This window comes from Syngnathoides biaculeatus, chromosome 22, assembly GCF_019802595.1.
Source record: "Syngnathoides biaculeatus isolate LvHL_M chromosome 22, ASM1980259v1, whole genome shotgun sequence".
NCBI lineage: Eukaryota > Metazoa > Chordata > Actinopteri > Syngnathiformes > Syngnathidae > Syngnathoides > Syngnathoides biaculeatus.
The window spans coordinates 729,927-753,531 of NC_084661.1; the positions used below are offsets into that span (position 1 = coordinate 729,927).

At 39.0% G+C, this 23,605-nt stretch overlaps 2 protein-coding genes across 9 annotated transcripts in view; both read left to right on the forward strand.

Annotated features, from left to right (window-relative positions):
• The window catches only part of ccdc57 (coiled-coil domain containing 57), a 39,002-nt gene extending 28,450 nt beyond the window's left edge, over nt 1-10,552 (forward strand). For 3 of the 4 annotated variants that reach the window (XM_061811327.1, XM_061811326.1, XM_061811325.1), the window contains exons 13-20: nt 84-348; nt 474-656; nt 1,815-1,903; nt 4,002-4,242; nt 4,377-4,477; nt 5,253-5,387; nt 7,033-7,174; nt 9,994-10,552. In XM_061811327.1, the coding sequence (XP_061667311.1) occupies nt 84-348; nt 474-656; nt 1,815-1,903; nt 4,002-4,242; nt 4,377-4,477; nt 5,253-5,387; nt 7,033-7,174; nt 9,994-10,202 (1,365 nt within the window). In that variant the 3' untranslated portion in view covers nt 10,203-10,552. The remainder of the gene's footprint in view (nt 1-83; nt 349-473; nt 657-1,814; nt 1,904-4,001; nt 4,243-4,376; nt 4,478-5,252; nt 5,388-7,032; nt 7,175-9,993) is intronic. The other variant, XM_061811328.1, reaches the window with a different exon arrangement.
• Nucleotides 10,553-11,326: 774 nt separating this feature from the next.
• Nucleotides 11,327-23,605, forward strand: part of fasn (fatty acid synthase) — a 37,436-nt gene continuing 25,157 nt past the window's right edge. The window contains exons 1-8 of one of the 5 annotated variants that reach the window (XM_061811295.1): nt 11,327-11,456; nt 11,790-12,113; nt 19,150-19,285; nt 21,108-21,260; nt 21,412-21,585; nt 22,618-22,818; nt 22,898-23,020; nt 23,466-23,581. In XM_061811295.1, the coding sequence (XP_061667279.1) occupies nt 19,159-19,285; nt 21,108-21,260; nt 21,412-21,585; nt 22,618-22,818; nt 22,898-23,020; nt 23,466-23,581 (894 nt within the window). In that variant the 5' untranslated portion in view covers nt 11,327-11,456; nt 11,790-12,113; nt 19,150-19,158. The other 4 variants (XM_061811296.1, XM_061811293.1, XM_061811297.1 and 1 more) reach the window with 4 other exon arrangements.

Consider the following 23,605-nt stretch of genomic DNA (forward strand, 5'->3'; position numbering starts at 1 on the left):
CATGTTCATTTTCCTCAAACGGATTTCAATAATACCCTTGCTTTCCTCAGCAGTTTACTGTATACTATGTTAAATACTGACAGGGTCTCGCACCAAAACCAGATGTGAGGACATTAGAAGAGATAAATTCCCTGGTTGAGCAGAACAGCTTTTTACGAGCTGTGGTTTCCCAGATGAGAAAGGATATGGAGAATCTTGGCGATCTCCTACCACATCAACAGACCAAGCTTCAAGACGCTTCTCCCAAGGCAGTTAAAACCCCCGAAGCGCCTCTACCTTCCTTCACAACTGACCCTCTTGCCAAGCATCCGGACGTCTCTGCCAACACGATGCCTGCATATTTGTCAGGTCTCTCACAGAAACATAATTGATGATTTTAAAATGTCACCCAGAAGTTCAAGTCGCCATTGTAAACATTAGTCACACGATGTACGCTGCCAAACGATGCCAACCTTTTCATTGCTATGTTTCAGACGATACTAAAACTCTGAAGCACGAGGTGGGCCTTTTGAACGCTCGATGCAGACACCTCGAGGAGCAGCTTGAAGGTGCTTTACGGCTCCTAAGCCTAGTTCCAGCTGCAGAGACATCAAAAGAGTTCAAGACTCGCACATCTGTAAATGAACCATATCCACATGACCAAGGATATAAGGAAGGTAGTTTTCTAGTTCAATGTTATTGACTAAAGGCACATTTCGTATGGAACAGGATCATCCTTTGGACTACAATCTCCTGAAGGTTGCAAAATTTGGAAACAGACTATGTTGTTCAACAAACTATGCCTTTAAAGTTGCACAGAAACTTTAGAGATCAAACCATCTTCATTTGTGGCATCTTGTGAAACGTCACCATATCTCATATAATTTTTTTAAATCTTCTGAGACTTCAGAGGAGTTAGCTTGTGAAGGATTACATCACAAAGGTGTTTAAAGTGACAAAAAAGACCTGTCCTGGCTAAAATAATTAACAGTGGTTATCATACTTTTACATTTTTAAGACTCTAAAGAATGATAAAATGTTTCTTTAAACATTGACCATGGCTTGTTTTCGAATATAAACAAATCTAAGTGGAACCTGAATCAATGGATTGATTGTGTTCAACCCTTAAGGTTCACTACGTCACAAAGTATGTTTGTCATTTTTTTTTTGTATTCTTGTTCCACAAACACAACTTTGTGTTCCCTTTTGTTCTCATACTTATGTATTTGTTGGATTAAATCTGCAGCCTTGCAGTTCAGCACGTATTTCTGAGCGTGCTTCCCAAAGCTATCTTAAGAAGATAAACATAAAAAAATAAGTCGATCAACTAAGTGGAAACAAAAAAAAAATGCCACCAAAGGTTCACATTGAAGAGTAAAAGGAACCAACAAATTGAAATTGGATATCCACACCCACCAAGTGAAGTTGCTCTTCTCTGGCCAATATATTACATGATCGTTTAGGGGTCTTGTAGAGAATATAGCAAATGATCCCTTTCCTACCTCTAAATCCCATTAACACACTCGTACCGACACACATAATGTAGTCTCATAGACTTGTTAACATAAACATATGAAGGAATGTCAAAATGAGGGAGGGGGCTGCACACAAAAAGGTACACCCTTAGCAGTTGATGGCTCTGTGTGTTCTTTGACACTCGATGACGAGCCACTTGTTACAGCTCAACCAATTGCTCTCCGTATAGTTTTGGTTTGCCCTTAATAGTCTTTTTTGGCCGAACTGAGACAGATTTTGGTGTTTAGTTGATTCCGTGCAGCCAAGACCTTTCACACTGCGCCAGTCTTAGTTTTCCTTGTTATGGTTTTGATTTTCAGTTTTGTGTCTGGAGAAACATGCTGACTCCATTGCTCCATTGGTGAGGGGGCCACATGCAGAGTTACATGCCAACAGCATAAGGGATCAGGTACTGTACAGATTGTTATTTCAAGTCACCTGATCTGTATTCAACTATGATCAAAAATTAGCCTCCCGAACCAGGGATTTGTTTACAGTCACTTAGTTACTGCCCAAGATATTATATTTGCATCGGCACAATGTTTGTATTATTGGAGGATGACACTATCTAAAGGAGTTTCACAAAACAAAGTGTATTTTAATAGTAAATTATTCCGTGAGATGTAACTTTAAAAAAAAAAAAAGAAAACAAATGTAACTATGTTGATAATCCATTGAATCAATTTCTCAGTTAATGCATGAAGGGTCATTTTCATCTATTCCTGATTAAAGATCAAGATCTGTTGGGAAAAAAAATTAAATATAATTTTTTTTGTATCCTGCTGTAGTTTTATATTTGAGACAAATAATTCCCATGCTCAAACAACCACGCTTTAAGTCCTATTATCAAAAGGCATTCATAGTTAAGACAATTTACATTGAGAGAAGAAATAGGTGTGGGCCAAATACACTTATTTTTATCATTTTTATAGACAAAAGTGCATAAACGTAAAGACAAACAACTTCATAAAAATTGTTAGTTGCACAATTTACGCGTTACTCTTCAGACTGTGGATACAAGTGCATAAATTGATTCCAACTATTCATAAAATCCATGTTATTATACAGTTGTAATGTGAAAGGCACGCAGTAGTTCCCACACATTCACAAAATCATACATATTCATTCATAGCTCCCAAATAACACCATCTACTATGCCCTCCAAAAGTACTGGTATGGCAAGGTCAATTCCTTTCCTGTATACTGGAGACATTTCTCTTTCAAATCAAAAGATGAATATGACAAAAGTTTAGAATTACAGCTTTTATATTTAATGGTATTTACATATAGATGTGCTAAACAACTCAGGACAGAGCAACTTTTTTTTTATTTAAAGCTACACACTTTTGCTTTTAGATTGGTTGCTTAAACCATAGACGAGTGCTTGTGTTTGGCTTTGGGTTTCATCTGTGAAAACTGCGTTTTCTGTTAAGCAAACACGAAGACCAGACAGCTGCCAGTGCAAGAAACAATCTATTTTGAAAGTTTTATGGACTGATCAGACCAAGATTGACCTCTATAGTGATGATAAGGGAAAATTATTGAGAAAGAACGCAACCTGCTTATCGTCCCAAACACACAAGCTCATCTGTGAAACATGGTCACAGTAATGTCTTGGTTTGGGCTTGCATGACTGCTTCTTGAACGGGCTCACTAGTCGTTATTGGTGATAGAACTCATGATGTAGGCAGCAGAATGAATTGTCATCAGACTTTAAAATGCATGTATGTATTCTGCCTCCTGAGGAGGAAATTCAAAGGGAAACAAAACAGAACAAACAAAAAAAAAAAAGAACTGAAAGAGGCTGCAGTAAATGCCTGAAATCCTGGTGAAGTCAATGGGTCACAGGCTTCATGCAATGCAATTAAGCGTTATGCCACCAAATATTAAATGTGATTCACTATAATAATTTCTGTTCCAATACTTTTGCTCACATGAAAAGTGGTTGGTTTCAAACAAAAGGTGCTCTGTCCTGTGTTGTTTAACACATCTAGATGTAAATACCATTAACTAAAAGCTGGGACTCTAAACTTTTGTTTCATAGATATTTTGTAATCTGAAACACAAATGTTTTCAGTACACAACAAAAAAAAAGGTAATTGACCTTGCCGTAGCAATGCTTTTGTAGAGGACTGTATTTTGCTGTCTGCAATTGTGTGAATGCAAAATGTCTGCCCTATCCTGGTTCTTCAGCTCACAGTTCTCTCTGGTGTATTGGCTCTCTCCAGTGGCATTAATGATAAAGTCAGCTTGAGTGACAAAGAAGAACGCTTTGTTAAAAGAACCAAAACAAAATAATCTGCAATGCCTTTGCATTAGTTTTCATGAAAAATGCACCTATTATGAAGGAGATTTTGGCATTGAAAGTTTGAAAAATGCAGTATTACTTTTATTTTGTTTTGATAATAACTCCAAATAATTCAAATACTTGCGAAAATGCAGATTGTTTGACTTCAGTGCAGCCTTTCAATTTTATTTTACAGCAAATTCACCATGTGTCCTTTCAGTGTGCTGGCCGGCAGCAAGTTCGAGATGAGAACCTCTATCTGTGGCAGCAGCAACTGAACTCAGCTCTTATGGCCAGTGCTGCAACTCGTCATTTTCCGGGTGTTAAAAGGAACATTGTGCTTTTGCACGCCAGGCTGAAACGGGCAGCGGCCTATATCGCTCGTCTGAGCCGAGAGAAGCAACAGCTCATTCAGATGGGCAACTGCCTGCGTGCCTGCATCAACACCGCTGGATTGCAGGGTACCATAAGATATATATTTAACTTGGTGTTTATCATAATAGTTATGCCAGATGCGTGACAACGTGTATGTTGAGCAACCAAAATCAAATGCAAATCTTCATTTACTGGTAATCCAATTTTGTGTGATTTATAGAGGCAATTGAGCAAAAGAGAGATTCCTCCACAGGGGAACAAGAAAATCAACACGATCGTCTTTCTGCTCTGGAGCAGCTGCAATATAGACTCACCACCCAGGTACATTCTGTAATTGATAGTCTAAGACTTTATTTAGTGCTATAATACTTGGTTTGTCCAGTGATATATAATCCAGCATTTTTAGACTGATATTCTTCCAAGGATATTCCCTTACATTTTGATCTTAAAAACGTATTTCTTTAAAACCAATTCCAGACTGTGGTCTCAAGAAAAACACAGATTCAGTCTTTAGCGGAGGTTCCGGTATCCAAATTAAATATGTATTCTAAAGTCAAAACTTCGTCGTATAGAAGTTTAGAATGGCTTTATTTGCTCATTTTGTAACCCACTGCCAACTAATTCAAGCTTTTCAAGAAACAAATGCTCAATTTACTTCTTTCCCAGATTCAAACTTCAAAAAACATACTGAACTGTCACAACATTGAAATATAGATATGGACCCAGTAAAAACTAACACACAACCTGTTGTTGGTGCCAACTCTTAAGTTTTGAAAAGGCTGCTTTGGCCTGTCATCATGTTGTTGTAACTGGAATATTATGGCTAGAGCACATCAATAATCCTTGTGACAACTAACATTGCATAAAGGACGCTATGATTCCATTCAAAGAGCTTACATTTAATACTACTATAAGTACTGATATTATTAATACTGTATACTAATATGTTTTAGTGTCACCCCCTGTACAGGATGAGCATGAAAAATGAATGAATAGGTGAAATTAAAGCGGGTTTTAGAAGGGAGCTGATAGATTTTTAGACCACCAGAGGGCGAAATTGGCTCACTCGTGTATGTGCAATTGTGCATGTCTCCAGGAGCTCGAGTATGCTGTGAGGCAGATGGCTTGCACTGTTCCTGAACACGCCACCTCATCTGACAGCACAGGGCCTTCCATAAGAGGAGACGCTGACCTTTGTTCCAACGGGCACAAACCCTCTGATGAGTCTGGGGTAAACATGTACAAAATGTCAAATCAAAATGTAGCTTTTACTGCTGGATACAGTCCAACTACGAAGGTTGAACATAAATCCGACTCAGACTCGTTCAGATAGAAGCACAAATTTCCGTGGCTAGTCATGGAAACAATCCATTCCGGGGTCATCAAACCCTTATTAACTGGTCAGACAATTTGAAAGTAACATTTTTAACTTTGGCCATACATGTGTGAACATGAAATAAATGTGATGGTAAATGAAGACCTAAGAAGTAGGCCTTTGACTGATCTGATCGCTATCAGATGATAATTAGCATTTTATGCTGATCGGCTTTCATGTCAAAATTCACCGTTACCATCAATGATATTATTGATTGCCTCGCCAAAAGACATTTCCGGTTCGTTGCCTTCCTGTAGGGAATTTAAATCCAAAACCTAGTTCAGCCTTGTCACGTGTCTTTTGACTTAGTACTGTAAATATCTGAGATGACACGCTGTGGCGACCCCATAGTGGGACAAGCCGAAAGGAAAAGAAGAAGACTGTAAATATCTGACAGGCACTAAAGTTATTTAAAAAAAAACATGTAGGAGGTGTGGAATGGATGACACATAATGACTACAAGACAAATTTGGTCTTCTATGATTGCACTCTGTCAGACTACTGCAAGAAAAACTTGTATTCCAATATAACTGCATCCTGTCTCTCATTATCACTGGGCTTAATCTTGTCATCTCAAACGCGACTGAATACAGCAATTACAACGGCCATGACCACAACAATCAGTCGTGTCGTGTGAATTATAAGAACATAATGGGGTATGTGAGGTAATATTATGAGAATAAAGTAATTTGAGGCGACATTGTTAATCAGTTGGAAAGCGTTGGCTTCACAGTTCTGAGGTTCTGAGTTCAATCCAATCCTATGTGGCGTTTGGATGTTCTCCCGTGCCTGTGTGGGTTTTCTCCAGGCACTCCATTTTCCTCTCATATCCCAGAAACATGCAGCATTAATTGGACACTCTAAATTGCCCCTAGGTGTAATTGTGAGTGCGGCTGTTTGTCTATATCTGCCTTGTGATTGGCTGGCAACCAGTTCAGGGTGTACCCTGCCTCCTGCCCGTTGACAGCTGGGATAGGCTCCAGCACTCCCTATGACCCTTGTGAGGATAACCAGCTAAGAAGATGGATGGATGGATGGATGGATGGATGGATGGATGGATGGATGGATAAAGTAATTTGATTACAGTAAGTCAACACGCATGATTTCTGTCAGGCGGCATGGTGGAGCAGCTGTAGAGCATTGGACTCACAGTTCTGAGGACTGTGGAGTTTGCATGTTCTCCCCGTGCCTGCGTTGGGTTTTCTCCGGGCACTCCGGTTTCCTCCCACCTCCCAAAAACATGCATTCATTGGAGACTCTAAATTGCCCCGAAGTGTGATTGTGACTGTTGTCTGTCTCTGTGTGCTCTGCGATTGGCTGATGACCAGTTCAGAGTTCACCCCGCCTCCTGCCCGATGACAGCTGGGTTAGGCTCCAGCACCCCTGTGACCCTCGTGACGATAAATGGCTCAGAAAATTGATGGATGGAAGAAAAAATGAAGAGAAAACAGTAATCAAAAACAAATACGTCTTTAATTTGAACTTGTATCCTCTTCCTCAGGACTTTAAAATTCCTATGATCAGCCAGCTACAGAACTCTTTGGAGGTGAAGAAACAGCACAGCTCTGAAGATTCTCAGCACTCATTGAAGGAGATTTGGGAAATACTGGATCTTGGACTCAGTTCATCTATTTACTCAGAAGGTAATGTTATCAGTCAGTTTTAAATATGCTTTATAGACTGGTACAGTACTGTTACATGAGGCCCACAAAATTTTTGTATTTCATGTGAAATGACCACCTGCCCAGCATAAACATACTTTGAGTCTTTCTGTTTAAAAAGGATGTTTCCTAATGTTGGTTGCCCATACCACCAGCTTCTAAATTAATTTCGATATATGTAAAGGAATGAAACATACTTCACATAGAAAAGTGTAGTTACTGTATGTGTAAAGGGAACACTTGGACAAATAAATAGTGCTTTCTAGAAAAATTATGCTCGGTATTGCTAGGTTACTATCATCTAACAATGGCCGAAAGGCGGACTCGACCCTGAACTGGTCGCCAGTCAGTTGCAGGGCACATATCGACACAATCACTGAATGGGAATCAATCCCATGCTACCTGCACCAAAGTCGGGTGTGTGTACCAATACACCTTATAATTTAATATTTTATGTATATTTTATACTGTTTATACAGTATATTTGTTATTTCCCAGTTATATTTTACACCCTGGGATGATAGTATGAAGCTGAACTTGCAAACATGTTTTCACTTCGGCCGGTGTCTTCTGACAAAAGTTAAATAAATGCTTTGTTCCGATCACTTTGCCATTCACGCAAGCCAGGAAGAAGTGCTTTGATCTGTTTTGACAAAAGCGATTCTGTAGAATCACATACAATTAGTTAGTGAGGTAAAGCTAACATTTTATTTAAAGAACCTTATTTATGTATATTTTATACTGTTTATACAGTATATTTGTTATTTCCCGGTTATATTTTACACCCTGGGATGATAGTATGAAGCTGAACTTGCAAACATGTTTTCACTTCGGCTGATGTCTTCTGACAAAAGTTAAATAAATGCTTTGTTCCGATCACTTTGCCATTCACTCAAGCCAGGAAGAAGTGCTTTGATCTGTTTTGACAAAAGCGATTCTGTAGTATCACATACAATTAGTTGGTGAGGTAAAGCTAACATTTTATTTAAAGAACCTTATTTAGTTACAAAAATATTTCTATGGTACTATTCGTAATATTGTAAAGCAGGATTGGCTTTTAATCTAAATTTTCTTAATAGATGATAGGGAAAATTAACCATAAATATTTTTTAAAGAATTGTGTTAATTTTAGATACCAAAATACATTAATTTTAGATACTGATAAAGAAGATTAAAAAGTAAAAAAAACACTAACTACTGCATGCATCAGAAATACCAACAATATGGATGTGATTATTTCAAGAATAATGATTATTACACTGTACAATACATTTAACAGTTAAACTTTAAATGCTGTCTATAATGAAAGAAAATAGAATGTAAAGCCAGTCCATTTGATGGAAATAGAGTCAAGACAAAGCTAAAACCTCTAGAAATTAAACACATTGATGCCACATTAACCTCAAATTCATGTTTCTATGCAAGTGTTGCATTAATCAGATTAATGGGTTGGACTCCACAAACTAGTGGCCGCAGCGTGCACGTAGCTCGATTTCTCATAGCTGTCATCATGTTGTTGATCTTCTGACCACAACTATTTGAGACTACATTAAGAGTGCCTCTGCCAGTTGCACCGAAATAGTACACTTCACAAACCTCTTTCACTATGACGCCACACACAGTAAATGACTTGAATGATAGTTTTAGCCTTCTCTACTTCCATAGTTTGAATGTGTTAGTCTTTAAGCCCCAATGACGTCCCTATATACATTGTAAAATAGATATTGTAATGAAAACTATATATACCATTACTCACATCAATGTCTATACGAAAAAAATAAATATGAGCAGATAGGGTGTCACCCATGCGCAAAGTTGCGGAAGTCTCACTTGACATCGAAGTGGTAGCCATATTGCCTGCTACGTCATCAGCAGATATTTCCCCGGAACATTCACCATTGAAAACATGTAGTGGCACACGCCAGCTCTTTTCAAAGAGAATATCTCACATTCGAGTGAAGTAACCTGGGCAATATTACCCTATCGTTTCAAGCCATATTTAGATGATATGCGTATCATTTCTAACTAACAACAGACTCCCCAACAGTATGTATGACCACCTCGGCCGAACCCATGTTCGACGGACAAGGCGCTGCCGAAGCGCTGCTCGGCAGACGATGCGCCAACGGGCACATCTAGCACCCCTGACTTACGTACGCGGATCTTTTGTTACTTTCTGAAAGGATTTACGCAGCCCCCCCCACCCCCCAAATATTGTTTTCTTTAGTAGCTCCATACACACCTACCTGTCATTTGGAACCCACGACGCTCTCGTCCTTTTGCACCTGTGCAATCAATTTTTCACGACGAACTGGGTCTTTTTTTAAAGTATGAAGAGTAAATCCATCATCCTGAGTGTTCGAACAATATCCAGCAATACAACGAACCGGCATTTTGGCTAACACGAAGGAAAAAAGAGCTACCTTCCAGCAGGTAAAACTAGTAAAAACACACAAGACTGCCTGAATGGGCATCTACTAAAAATGTCACTTCCTGATTCTTCTCTAAAACAAATCCCTCGAGAGGATTTTCATGGCGGGAGTTACAAAAAGTCAAATGCGTCAAAACGCATGGGTCCATTCCGGCTGCTTTTTTTTTATTTAAAACATACTAAAAATCATGCTTTTCGTGTCAGTGGGGCTTTAAGTATTGTTACGTGAAATCAAGTCCTTCAAAGTGACATGGAAGGCCAGCCAGAATTTATATTTTAACAGGTACCATTAGTTGATTAAAAATGGACATGGTGGAAATTCAGAAATAGTTCAAATGATAATTACTATACATTTCATATCTGTATCAAGGTGAAAGTGATCTGTGGAGGAGCAGGGCAACTAAGTCGGGCACCGCTGGAGTGATAGTGACTGGTACCAGTGCTCCAATCCACAGTCGTTCCCCATCCAGTTTTCAGCAGAAGAACCCCTCCAAAGGACAATCGAACCCTCTTAAGAACTCCCAGCATGGAGCTCCAGGCAAAATCGGCAAGATCAGGAACTACAATGCTAAAGACTGACGCGCATACAAGACAATCATCAAAATGATCATTGTGTTATCAGTATATTATTTCAACATTTGGTAAGTTAACCAATAAAGCCCATCTCGATCAGAGCTACTTGCTGTTTGAAAGATTCAAATGAAGAATGGAAAGATGAGTTATCGAGTTACAATTGCACTTTTACGCTGTTAGTAACTCAGATGTAATCTGTCGTTTTAGTGGCAAAACTGTGTATTTTGAGTGCATTGAATTTGTAATGTTTGATTTTTATAGTTATTTCAACCCTCAGCATTACACAGCAATTTTCAGTGGAGCTGATTCTTTCTACCCCATATTTTTAGAGCAATTAAAATAAAAAATGGACAGAATTACAGACTCGTATTGCTGCCACACACAAAAAAAAGGTTAAAAATTACCACATTGTAATGTGGTAAGTTTCATGCTCTAACGTGAAAAAGTGGGCTTTGCAGACGATGTCCACTAGTGACTCTGTGGCCACTCACATCCTTCCAAAGTGGAGTTGACAGACTGGAATGATTGTCATTTGGTGACATTTTTTAATATAAAGTTCAGAATTTGGGTGGAAATCTTATGTTACCACTCATTCACATGATAAAACAAAAGAGGGTGCTTTAAAACTCTGATAGTAAAAACAATATTTATAGTTTAAGTATCACAAAAGTGGACCTGTCACTCAGTAAACTGCTAAAAAAAAAGGTGGGAAAGTACCTTTTGTGGTGTGGGAAGTATGACAATCATTTAATGCTACAATGTGTTATTGTTTTTTTCTGTTTTATAAGAGATAAGGACCTGGGGCACCTGGAAACTCGATTTTACAGCTGTATTGCAAAATCAGATGTTAATATGATGTTTCTCTTTAGTTTGAAAAAATATAATTCACCAAGTGACAAGACGATATAGAATAAGTAGCCCATGGTGATGAGGCTCCCAAGAGAGCACGTTTTTTTTTTTTTTTAAATCAAACATTGAAAGGTTGTTAGATTTTGGTCTGTGCTTATCAGTGTGGGTCAGTAGGAGTTTCTGCCGAACATCGTGCGAGCTGAACTTATGAACGCCAGTAACCTCAGAAAGTCACACCAGCCTTGCCATAGACGTCACCAACTGGCACCGCCTCTTAATCACGCTATCAATCTTCCTGTTGACTCTGATTGGATGAATCTCCACACCCTCGTTACACCATTGGGCAACATGGGTGTCACATCAAGACGTGCGTGTATAACACGTGCGCAGTTCCTGACTCGTCACTGGTAGGTAAGTTAAGTTCAATGTCAATTTACGTAATAGTAAACTCGGGTTTTATTTGTGGCTTGTCTGAACGTGACAGGTTAATGAACACCGACAGCTATTGGAGGGCAAGAGGTAAAACCCAAATAAAGTGTAACCAAAACATCGAATGCCGGTATCCAGTTATCAAAAGACACAAATACGTTATTAACTGAAAGTTGCCTTGAAAATTAAGAGGCATATCCACGACAAGGCTGACATTGCATGAGAGGAGAAAGTGACTCTGCAAGGTCGGTTTGAACTCTACTAACCCTGCCCCCCCCCCCTTTTTTTTTTTCTCCCCCTACGTCTGACTACAAGAGGGGTTGAACGAATTACACGCCGCTGGCTGGATCCGAGAGCCCGGCCTCTTTTCTCATTGGACTGCTGAGCCAGACCAAGCCGTCAGCCCATGTGGCGTGGCCGGACACAATGTGAGACATTTAAATTCACCAGAGGGAAGAAGCGAAAACAGTCAAGTACGGATGCCGTTTTTCAGCTCGTTGATAGTCGACACAGTACCTCCTCCCTCCCTGGACCAGCTAACGGAATAAACTAGGGATCGCATGCTCAGTCAGCAGCGTCTTTAGCATCCCAGCCAAGCGGTTGTTGCGCGTTACTTAGAAGAAGGAACACACGACACAGGTAAGCACGAAAACTGCTCCCACTTAAAGCGTGACTCACTATCTTTTGAAAGTGCTTTTTGTCAATGTTAGCAAACGAACAAGAACGGCCGAGGATGTGTAGAAGGGAGCGATGTCGACACGTCATATCAATTAACACTATTTTACACACACGTTGTGGTCTAGTGTGTCATGAATGCATGTAATTATGTAATGGATGTGGTCACCACGTTTGCCAAAAAGAGGGGGAAAAAGTCTTTATATCCTTTTTTTATTTGCTAATCTGCGTTACTTTGGAGATAATGGCTGCTAGGTAGAACCGGGTGAACTAAATGAAGTCTATTGAAGTAACACAAAAGTGAAACATTTTCCCAAGGAGGCTGAGAAATTCGCGTGTGTGCCAAAAGTAGGCAGTTGGAAATTTAAATGAGCGTCACTGGCACATTGGTCAGTTTGGCTTTCCAGAAGACTTCAAGGCCGTACAAAATGAGTGGATGCCATTGCTGACCAGTTAAACAAAGACAATCATATACAGTACTTTTCAAAAACTGTAAAATTGTCCCATTATTGGTAATGTGGTGTAATAATATACTTACATTATTAGCAATCTAGGATAAGACAGTCTTAATGATTTTTCCAAATACTTTTTTTTCAGACCTCTTTGAATGAACGCAATCAAATATAGTTTTGAACAAAGACCTGTCTCTGATGCACATAATGCTCTAATTCTTATATATGGAGCCATATGTAGGAGGAATGTCTTTAAGTGTTCATTACAGGGTCGGAAAGAGCACCTTATAATTGATTAGTGTTTTCCAACCTTTATTGCGCCAAGGTACCCATTTTAGCGCAGATAAATTCACAGAACACCCAAATCACCGCAAAAAGTCTCAATACTGAAATAATGATCTCATTGTAATGTACTTACTCACTGTCAAATTTGGACATGTTTAATTATATACAAAGCTGGTATATTCACAGAAAGCCATGACCATGACTCATTTTGTTGTTTGGCAACAGGTGTATCATGGGTTTATTGTATCTTCTGCCATAATCAAAGACCATTTTGTTATGCCTCTAACTAGGCATCACTGGCATAGATGGATTTAAGATATATATTTGAAATTAGTAAATAAATGAAATTAAATAAGTACCATCCCTAATGGTGTTTAATGACACACTGGTTAGGAATCACTGGTGTAAAATGCTTATTCTCTTCTCTTGGAGGAAGAGGATCCTGTGTTTCCACTAACAGGTTGTTTGACAAGTCCAAACTTGTACTGCTGCTTGGTGAGCTAATCCTTCAAATATCCTCGATCATTTCATCGAAACAACCTGAGTCATATAGCGTGACATAGAAAGCAGAATTCGTCATTGAAGTCCATCTGACAGTCGTTATCGTCATCTTGATATGCGCCTTACATTAGCTTTTCTCTATCAATTTAAGTGTACTTTTCTACTTTAAAAGCCTATGAGTAATTATTGTCAGATAAGTATATCATCTACATTAAAATTATTGTTCAGTATACTGTACAGTAATCACTTGTTTTTCCCGGTCAATTGGGACCAGAACCAACCACAAAGTGAAAAACCACAAGATGGTCCCTCCTATTTTCATGTATGTTTATGTGGCTACCAGAACGTTTAAAATATGGAAACAGTATTTGCTTATTTTATTTAAATCTTTAATTATAAAACCATGTAAATATAATATATACCGTATTATACATGTATGTACATTATCAAACTCTTACTGTATTATATTACTTTACAGTTACCATTCATCACTTGGAGAATCTTCTGCTGGAGGCACTGACGGAGCTGTTTTTTTTTTTTTTTTTTTTTTTTGTAAACCTTTGAAATCTGTAGTTTTGTGTGTGTCTGAGTACCAGAATGTTGAAAATGTCAGCAGATTGTATTTATACTTGACTTACTTGAGACGAACATTAGAACAGTACAAGTGTCTAGTTAAATCTCTAATTATAAAACCTTATGCTGTACAGTAACATTTTTATTGCAGTACGTAGTTAACAGTCCTCACTCGGAGAATCCTCTGGAGGCGCTGGTAGTGTACAAAGCTGAGTTTTTTTTGTTTTTTAAACCCCTGAGATTAGGTTTTGGGTGTGTATGTGTACAGTGAAGAAAATGAGTATTTGAACACCCTGCTATATTGCAAGTTCTCCCACTTAGAAATCATGGAGGGCTCTGAAATTTTCATCATAGGTGCATTGTCCACTGTGAGAGAGATCATCTAAAAAGAAAAATCCAGAAATCACAATGTATGATTTTATTTATTTATTTTAACGGTTTGTGTGATAGAGCTGCAAATAAGTATTTGAACACCTGAGAAAACCAATGTTATTTGGTACAGTAGCCTTTGTTTACAGAGGTCAAACATTTCCTGTAGTTATTCACCATGTTTACACACTGCAGGAGGGATCTTCTCTAGATCAGAAGTTAGCTGTCGCCGAGAAACACGGATTTTCAGCTCCCTCCAAAGATTTTCTATTGGGTTTTGGTCTGGAGACTGGCTAGGCCACGCCAGAACCTTGATATGATTCTTATGGAGCCACTCCTTGGTTTTCCTGGCTGTGTGCTTCAGGTCATTGTCATGTTGAAAGACCCAGGCACGACCCATCTTCAATACTCTGACTGAAGGAAAAAGGTTGATCCCCAAAATCTCATAATACATGGCCACGCTCATCCTCTCCTTAATAAAGTGCAGTCGTCCTGTCCTATGTGCAGAAAAACACCCCAAAGCATGATTCTACCTCTCCCATGCTTCACAGTAGGGATGGTGTTCTTGGGATGGAACTCATCATTCGTCTTCCTCCAAACACGGTTAATGGAATTATGACCAAAATGTTCCCCCATGACTCCCCTGTATCATCCAAATGTTCATTGGCAAACTTAAGATGGGCCTTGACATGTGCTGGTTTAAGCAAGGGAACCTTCCGTACCATGCATGATTTCAAACCATGGCGTCTTAGTGTATTACCAACAGTTACCTTGGAAATGGTGGTCCCAGCTCTTTTCAGGTCATTGACCAAGTCCTGTTGTCTAGTCCTGGACTGATTCCTCACCTTTCTAAGGATCATTCAAACCCCACGAGGTGATATCTTGCATGGGGCTCCACTCCGATTGAGATTGACTGTCATGTATAGCTTCTTCCATTTTCCAATGATTGCTCCAACAGTGGAGCTTTTTTCACTAAGATGCTTGGTAATTTTTCCGTAGCCCTTTCCAGCCATATCAAGCTGTACAATTTTGTCTCTGGTGTCTTTGGACAGTTTTTTGGTCTTGGCCATGTTACAAGTTTGAGTCTTAATGATTGTATGGGGGTGGACAGGTGTTTTTTATGTAACTAACGACCTCACAGAGGTGCATCGGATTCAAGATAATCCACGGAGTGGAGGTCGACTTTTAAAGGCGGACTAACAGGTCTTTGAGGGTCAGAATTCCAGCTGTTAGACAGGGGTTCAAATACTTATATGCAGCTGTATCACACAAGTAAATCATGAAAAAAAATCATACATTGTGATTTCCGGATTTTGCTTTTTAGAATTTCTCTCTCACAGTGGACATGCACCTATGATGAACATTTCTGACCCCCCCATGATTTCTAAGTGGGAAAACTTGCAATATAGCAGGGTGTTCAAATAATTTTCTTCACTGTATGTGGGTACATAAATATTTTGATTTTTTTGCTGTATAAATAAGGCCTGTTTTGAGCATAAAACCAGCAGCATTGCTTCACATGGTCTTTGTGGGGCTTGATGCCTGGCCTCTTCACTTCCTCCCTGAAGAGGAATGTGCATGAAGGCATCCTATTTCATAAAAAGCCTGTTTTGGCCATGTTTAAACCCTGCTCAGGGAGGTAGTCTCCCTCACTGATGAGGTTCAGAAAGTCTTCCTCCACATAACAACGAGCAGAGTCGTTTTCAGCGGAGGAAGCCCAACCATACAGAAGCACACTTTTTCAAATCTGCAAGGCATTATTCATTAATTTTTTTTGTACCACTTATTCTCACTAGGATTGTGAATGTGCACTCTGTCCCAGTTGACTCCAGGCAAGAGGTAGGGTACACCCTTGAACTGGTCGCCAACCAATCGCAGGCCATATATAAACAACCACTCACACTCATATTAATGTGTGAAGGCAATTTATTATTTATTTAATTCAACTATCCTACCACACTCCAGTTTCCGACCACATCCCAAAAACATGCAACATTAATTGGACACTAAATTGCCCCTAGTTATGATTGTGTTTGTCTCTATGTGCCCTGCGATTGGCTGGCAACCAGTTCAGGATGTACCCTGCCTCCTGGCCGTTGACAGCTGGGATTGGCTCCCGCACTTCTCACGACCCTTGTGAGGATAAGTGGCTAAGAAAACGGATGGATGAAGTATCCTACCATCCATGTTTTGGGATGTAGGATGAAACCAGAGTACCTGGACAAAAAACCTACGCACAGACATGGAAAACATCCAAACTCCACACAGGGGAGCTGGATTTTAAAACCACTCCTCAGAACTATGAAGCAGATATGCTAACCTGTCATCACCGTGCCGCCAGCATTATTCATATTCAAATTATTTTCTTTCAATCCTTTCAGTCACAGTTCTTGGACCCTTCATGTTCTCAATCCTTTCAGTCACAGTACTTGGACCCTTCATGTTAAGCCTGTATAGGCTACCCTTGGGTAAAAATTTCCAGAACTTCAGTTTTGCCGATCGTAGCGATGCAGATGACACACATTTATATGCAGTAGTGTCTCCAGATGACTACAGTTCAATTGAGATGTTGGGCCGCTGTCTAAAACAGATACATAACTGGATGAGCCAAAATTTCCTTCAACTAAACCACAATAAAAAAACACAAACAGAATTGTTTTTGGCAATAAGATAAAAAGGATTGCTGTTCGTAAATACCTGCACTCACTATCTTTAAAAGAAAAGATCAACTCTGAAACCTTGGTGTTCTGATAGATTCCGACCTGACCTTCAACAGTCATATCAATTATAAATTGTCAATTATCAATAATCAATTACTAAAATTGTCGTTTCCCATCTGAAGAACATATTTAGAGTGAAGGCTTCCATGTGTCAAGCAGACCAGGAGAACCTCATCCATGCTTTTATCTCAAATAGACTTGACTATTGTAATGATCTTCTGACTGGGCTCTCCAAAAAGAGCATGAAACAGCTGCACTTCTTTCAGAATGCTGCAGCGCGGGTTGTGACCAGAACAAAGTGGTCAGCACAGATAACTCCAATTCTAAAGTCTTTACACCGGCTCAGTTTTAGAATAGATTTTAAAGTTCTGCTACTGGTCTATAAATGGTTTAGATCCTGAATACATGAAAAAAATACTCATGGAATATAAACCCACTAGGGCTCTGAAATCGACTGAATCGGGTCTAATAACGGAGTGCAGAGTCCAAAGCAAACATGGAGACGTGGCAGTTAGCTATTATGCTACAAAAAATGGGTTCAGTTAGGGTTAGGTTGGGTACAGCCCCAAGTGTGAATGTTTTTAAATCCAGGTTAAAAATGTTTTTTTTTTTTTCTCGTGCGTTTTAGAGTACTTTTCAGTGACTAAAAGCTGTTTTAATTTTAGTTTGTGTTTTGAAATGTTTTTATTTTTGTATTTGAATGCTTTTAATCATGGCTAGGGCATTTAGTTGCCTTCTGTCTGAAATGGGCTATACAAATACCTTTTGCTTTGCTTCGAATCAGGTTATGGGACTTTTTCTTCTTTTGTCTTTCAGAAAACATAACTGTTTGCCGAGCAATATCCTTTGTAAAGTATGTGATAAAGGAGTGATGATAAAATACATTGAATTCCTTAGTGTAGATATTCTTTGTTCTCCTCAGACCCGGCAAAAAGCAGTAGATGATAGAACACATCCGAGACTTGGTTTGATCTTTCCGCTGCGTCATTGCCAGGTCTGTGTTAGCATGTGATCCAGGTCAGGGTAAGGCTGTCTGATAGTGAAGCTGTTGTTTTAATCCTAATGACAGTGGATCCTGGAACCCAAATCCCTTCGAGAAAGGTTAACAGCAACTGTGCTCTCTAAACAGAATCATATTAGGACCATTGGGGCTGATTTTTAAACATTGTTCTTTCCTGTTGAAACCCCCAAGCATTCATTAAATTAAAATAATTTCAGTTAAATCTGACCACAGTGGCAGAATGATTGAAGGAGGAACCCATTGCCTGTCGAGAGCACTTGCTGACACAGAAAGGCATGGCCCAGAAAGGAGGAATAAAGAGCAAGACACACACACACACACACACTGCATCATTGATGTGTACACGCGTCGACGCTGACTACATTGTCTGCTGAAATTGCTTGTTCATCCGTGTTTGGTTGGAGCCCTAATTTCCAAACTTGCTAGTCAAAGCCGAGATGCTTATATATGCTTTGGTACAAAACCATCTTCACTGTGAATTAATACATTGTACACTTCGTCTTTTGGAGCTAAAATAGGAAACCCAGTTGTCAGACTTCCTTCATTGTTCACATAGTGAAGTCTTGTATTTTTGGATGCAAGTTTGTTTTTTTTTTTCTTCCTGTCAGTGTAGTATTTTCACAGCCACAGTGTTAATAGGATAGAATTAGAAATTCAAAGCTTTTGATATTCAGAAATGAAATCAATATGGCAATACAATCATTGACTTGGCTTATTTATTTTCTGACCATGTATGATTTAATAAATCTATCATGCAAACTCTGAACAAAATGGCTTGAGCTGACATTGAAAAGAAGAACCTTAGGACTGTGAAGCAGGCATGGTAACCACTGTATTACTGGTTTGCTGCCTGATTCAAATCCCAAGTAACAAAAACACAGAATTACATTATGACATTTGTAATTTTTATGTGTGTGTATCCTTCTTATTACCGACAGACATCTGTGAACCATCACATTATTGTGGTAGAGGGGTTTGTGTTTCCCAATTATCCTAGGAGCTACATTGTCAGAGGCATTAGGAAGAGGAAGACGGATGGTTGAATTGCATCTGACCAAATTCCTACTTGTTGTTCACAGGAACACAGCATGGATGACATAGTCATTGCAGGTATATCAGGCCGGTTACCCGAGTCCAACAATCTGGAGGAATTTTGGGAGAACCTCATCAATGGAGTGGACATGGTGACAGAAGACGACCGCAGATGGACACCAGGTGAGTATTTGAATGCTTGGTGTGGAGGAATGGGGGCAGCAAATGAACTTTAGTTGACCTGTGTAGTGCTTCAGTATAGTCACAGAATCAAATTCTATCAACAGCTAAAAAAAATAACAGTATCAAGCCATACTTTTTACAGTATTATCCGTATTGTAAGATGACAGTGTTGTTTTACAGGACTCACAACTCCTTATCATAAAATGTGTGTGGGGGGTCTGGGGGGGGCTTGTGTTGTTCAATATTTTTGGAATTAACTGTGTGTCAGGAATGAACATAGTATGCATGTAGTACAATGTTAAAACAGTGATCTGGGGTTGTACTTAATTTCACTCCAAACATAAGGTTTGTTTCCATTATTGGACCCACTAAAAAGATGGACCTCTATTGAGGATTTTATTGTGTTAATTCGGGAGTGAAACACTTACTTTATACACTGTGTGTACTGTACAACTATAATCTAGGTAGTAACATAATTTTTTCCCCTTTATATATATGAGGACGTTTTCTAGCTTTCGAGCACCTGTGTATGGTATGAAGGTGCTATTCTGTCTGTAGAAGTATTTGAGGTTGATTACCAGTACACATTTGCTCATTGTTGTATCACAGTGCTTTCATTCATGTTTGGTTTAGATCTTTTAATCTTGGCCTTTTAAAAACTATTTAAATGTTTTTTTTTTTGTAAATATAGGTGTTGTTCTCATTACTTTCATTTGAGTCTTGTAAAACTGAAAAATCTGGAGTATTTTGATTTGTATTTTTTTTTTCTTTAATAACTGCATGCTTCTTGTTTTTGTTTTAATCAGGAATCGAGCTGTTCTAATTGGTGTAATATATTTCAATCTTTCCATTTATTTTTTTTGTTTTAATTTATATTGTAATCCAGAACACAAAGCAAAAAATATATATTTTTAATCAATGTGAGGCTTTTATCAACAATACAAAATAGAAAAAGGAGTTACAGGACTGAATTTGTTTTTAATAGGTCGTTTAGGTGACAGAACTTTCATAATGTGAATCACTAAAGATACGTTAGCTTTTTTTTGATGCACAATCACTCACACCCGTGTCCATCAGCCATCATTTGATCTGTCAGCCACGTTTTAGCATGCACACTTATTTAATATTTAGTGGAACAAAATACCTTTTTTTTTTTTTTTTAAATAAGAGGAAGCTATGACAAATGGTTTCATGTCTGTTTGTCCGATCGCTTTGTTTTCGACTCATTCGTATCAGCACACAGCACCACATGTACACCTGGAGTTATGTACTTCAATAGTATTGATAATTTCACTCTTATTTCAATCTTTTTATCATGAGAAACTGTCTGTACATCTCATCACTACAGTGTGATACACACAGACTGACCAGAAGGAAAACAATCACAGACTGGTTCTGACTGCAACAAAAACATGAAGGAATGAAGCTTATTACAACTGTATTTGAAATATCTTTGTCCTTTTAAATAATATGGCTTGTTGAGCATATGATTGATTTTATTCATAGTCCCTAATGCAACATTGTTGTTGTGCATACCGTTTTGGTTTGGTCTGGTTGACTTTTGTTCACGCATCAGTCTGACCTGATCTGCTGTATAACAACAAATGGTTGCCGCAATATTGAACCTCCATCATATTAATGTATTGTAATTATTTTGCTATCTAGAAATTTTAACCCCCAGATTCCTCCTTACTTATTATATAAAACAGATTTCAATATTTTTTCCACATTTGATAGTAATGGTAAAAATCCAGTACAAAGAATCTTAAAATTCTTGAATGGGTTTTTAATTGTTGCTGATCTTTCCTTGGTTGTATTCCAGGCCTCTATGGACTCCCAAAGAGGAACGGTAAACTGAAAGACATTAGCCATTTTGATGCTGCGTTCTTTGGAGTCCATCCTAAACAAGCAAACACTATGGATCCTCAGCTCCGTCTCATGCTGGAGGTCGCTTACGAGGCAATCGTGGATGGAGGTAAGGATCCTGAACCTTGCTCATTGAACCGTATAGAGGCGAGTAGCAAAACGTATGATTGTATAGGTTTGCTGAAATTTATAATCAGATTTAAATAATAACTTCATTGCGACTATAAGCCTGATGATCACCTTAATCTGTTGTGATCCAGGACTGAACCCCACCACTCTGCGTGGCAGTAAGACTGGTGTCTACATTGGAGTTAGTGGTTCAGAAGCTGGCGAGGCACTGAGCAGAGATCCAGAGGAACTTCTTGGCTACAGCATGACTGGCTGCCAGCGTGCTATGTTGGCCAACAGACTCTCCTACTTCTTTGACTTCAACGGTACACATGCACAACTTGATGTACAAAATGTTATTCTTTTAATGTTCGTATGTACATGTTGTGGTTTCTTTATTACCATTATCGATCAGTGGTCATCTGGTTTTCTCTCAGATCACTTGATAGGTGATCAACTGTATTTGTAGAGTGCACTTGAAAAAAAAAACACAGCTATACACAAGGTGATGTACATTATGTAGAACTCAAGCATCAAAACCATGCACAAGACAATTAAAACAAATTAATAGCTGTGTTTAAAACAATAAAACACTCAAGTTTCGGGTCTTTTTCTGAGTTAATAGCCAAAGGTTAGAAATGGGTTCCAGGAAGAGGTTTCAAAATGTACAGTAAGGGAATTTGCATCATGTTAAGGAGGAGGTTATTCTAAAGAGATGGACTGGCAACAGAAAAAACTATATCCCTGCTGAGTCTGAGGTTAGGCCGTGGAACCTCCAGGAGAGTCTGGTAAACTGACCTGTATCATTGGGCAGGACTGTAGGGGTGGAGCAGCCCAGAGATTTAAGGTGAGGTTCAAGACCATTTAAATATTTCAAAACTCCTAAAAAAAAAAAAAAAGAATCTTAAAAGGGACTAAATGCACAAGAACATAGCGAGGGAACGCCATGCGACGTGTTCCATCGTGCTCCTGTTGGGAAGTGGCAACATTTTGAGCCAACTGGACAAAATAAAGTACATCACAGTAATGCTGCCAAGATGGAACGAAAGCATGGATTGCTCAATTATTCGTGTATATTTACTTGAAATTAATACAAAAATAATAATACACTTCTACAGTGGTGTAAGTAGTAGCTTTAAAACGGACTACAAAGTAGGCTCATGGATGACTTTCTTTCTGCTTGTTTGCCATCTGTCTAAATATATTGCAAACTAGAAGTTTACAAGTATCATCCTATGTCCACCTTCCAGGGAATGCACACTAATATTTCAATGTTTATAGTATAGCAGGGTTTCTCGTTGGAAGTCCCCTTAAACACTTGTCTTTTGGTTTAATTGCTCTCTTTTTGTCTACTGCAGGCCCCAGCACGGCCATAGACACAGCCTGCTCCTCCAGCTTGCTGGCTTTAGAAAATGCCTTCCAAGCCATCCGCTTGGGCCACTGTGAAGCTGCCCTAGTTGGGGGAGTTAACCTGCTACTCAAGCCAAACACCTCGGTGCAGTTCATGAAATTAGGCATGCTAAGTCCTGATGGGACCTGCAAGTCTTTTGATTCCTCAGGTAACAACATTTAGGCCATGTTAAATTTGAATTCTCTGTGATGGTACCCATTTTTTTTCTTTTTTACTTTGTTGTCAAGGTAATGGATACTGTCGCTCTGAGGCAGCAGTGGTGGTGTTGTTGACAAAGAGGTCGGCAGCTAGGAGAGTTTATGCCACTGTGTTGAATGCTGGCAACAACACAGATGGATACAAAGAACAGGGTGAGGAGAGGTACACAAATCACTGCTTAGCACAAAAGCAGCATGTTTGGTTGAATGATTCAGTGACACCTCACAAAGGTTGAAATGATGATTGTCAGTTTTTTTGCGGGGGTAATTTTCATTGTTGGATGTAGCCACAGGGCATGCCTTCTCACAATCAGGTGACAAGGGTTCAAATCTCAGTTGAAATATGAGTCTTTGCAGGTTTTCCCCATTACTTCCTAACATATCGCAAAAAAGGCTCATTGGCTGAATTAAAGACATGAAATTGCCCAAGACCGTGATGTGTTTAAGAGTTGTTTTGTTTGTCTATATATGCTGTGTGATTGATTGAGTCACCTGTCACAGATGTACCCTGCATCTGACCTAAACGTAGCTGGGATTTATAATATTCTTCAGTGTACTTTTATGAAAAGAGATTTTTGTTAATTGCCTTGTCTTGTAGGAGTAACATTTCCTTCAGGTGAGATGCAGCGGACATTGGTGCATTCTCTCTATCAAGAGGCAAACATCACACCCGAGCAGGTCGAATACGTCGAAGCCCATGGAACAGGAACAAAGGTAAGTCAGTGTCTTTTTAAAAAT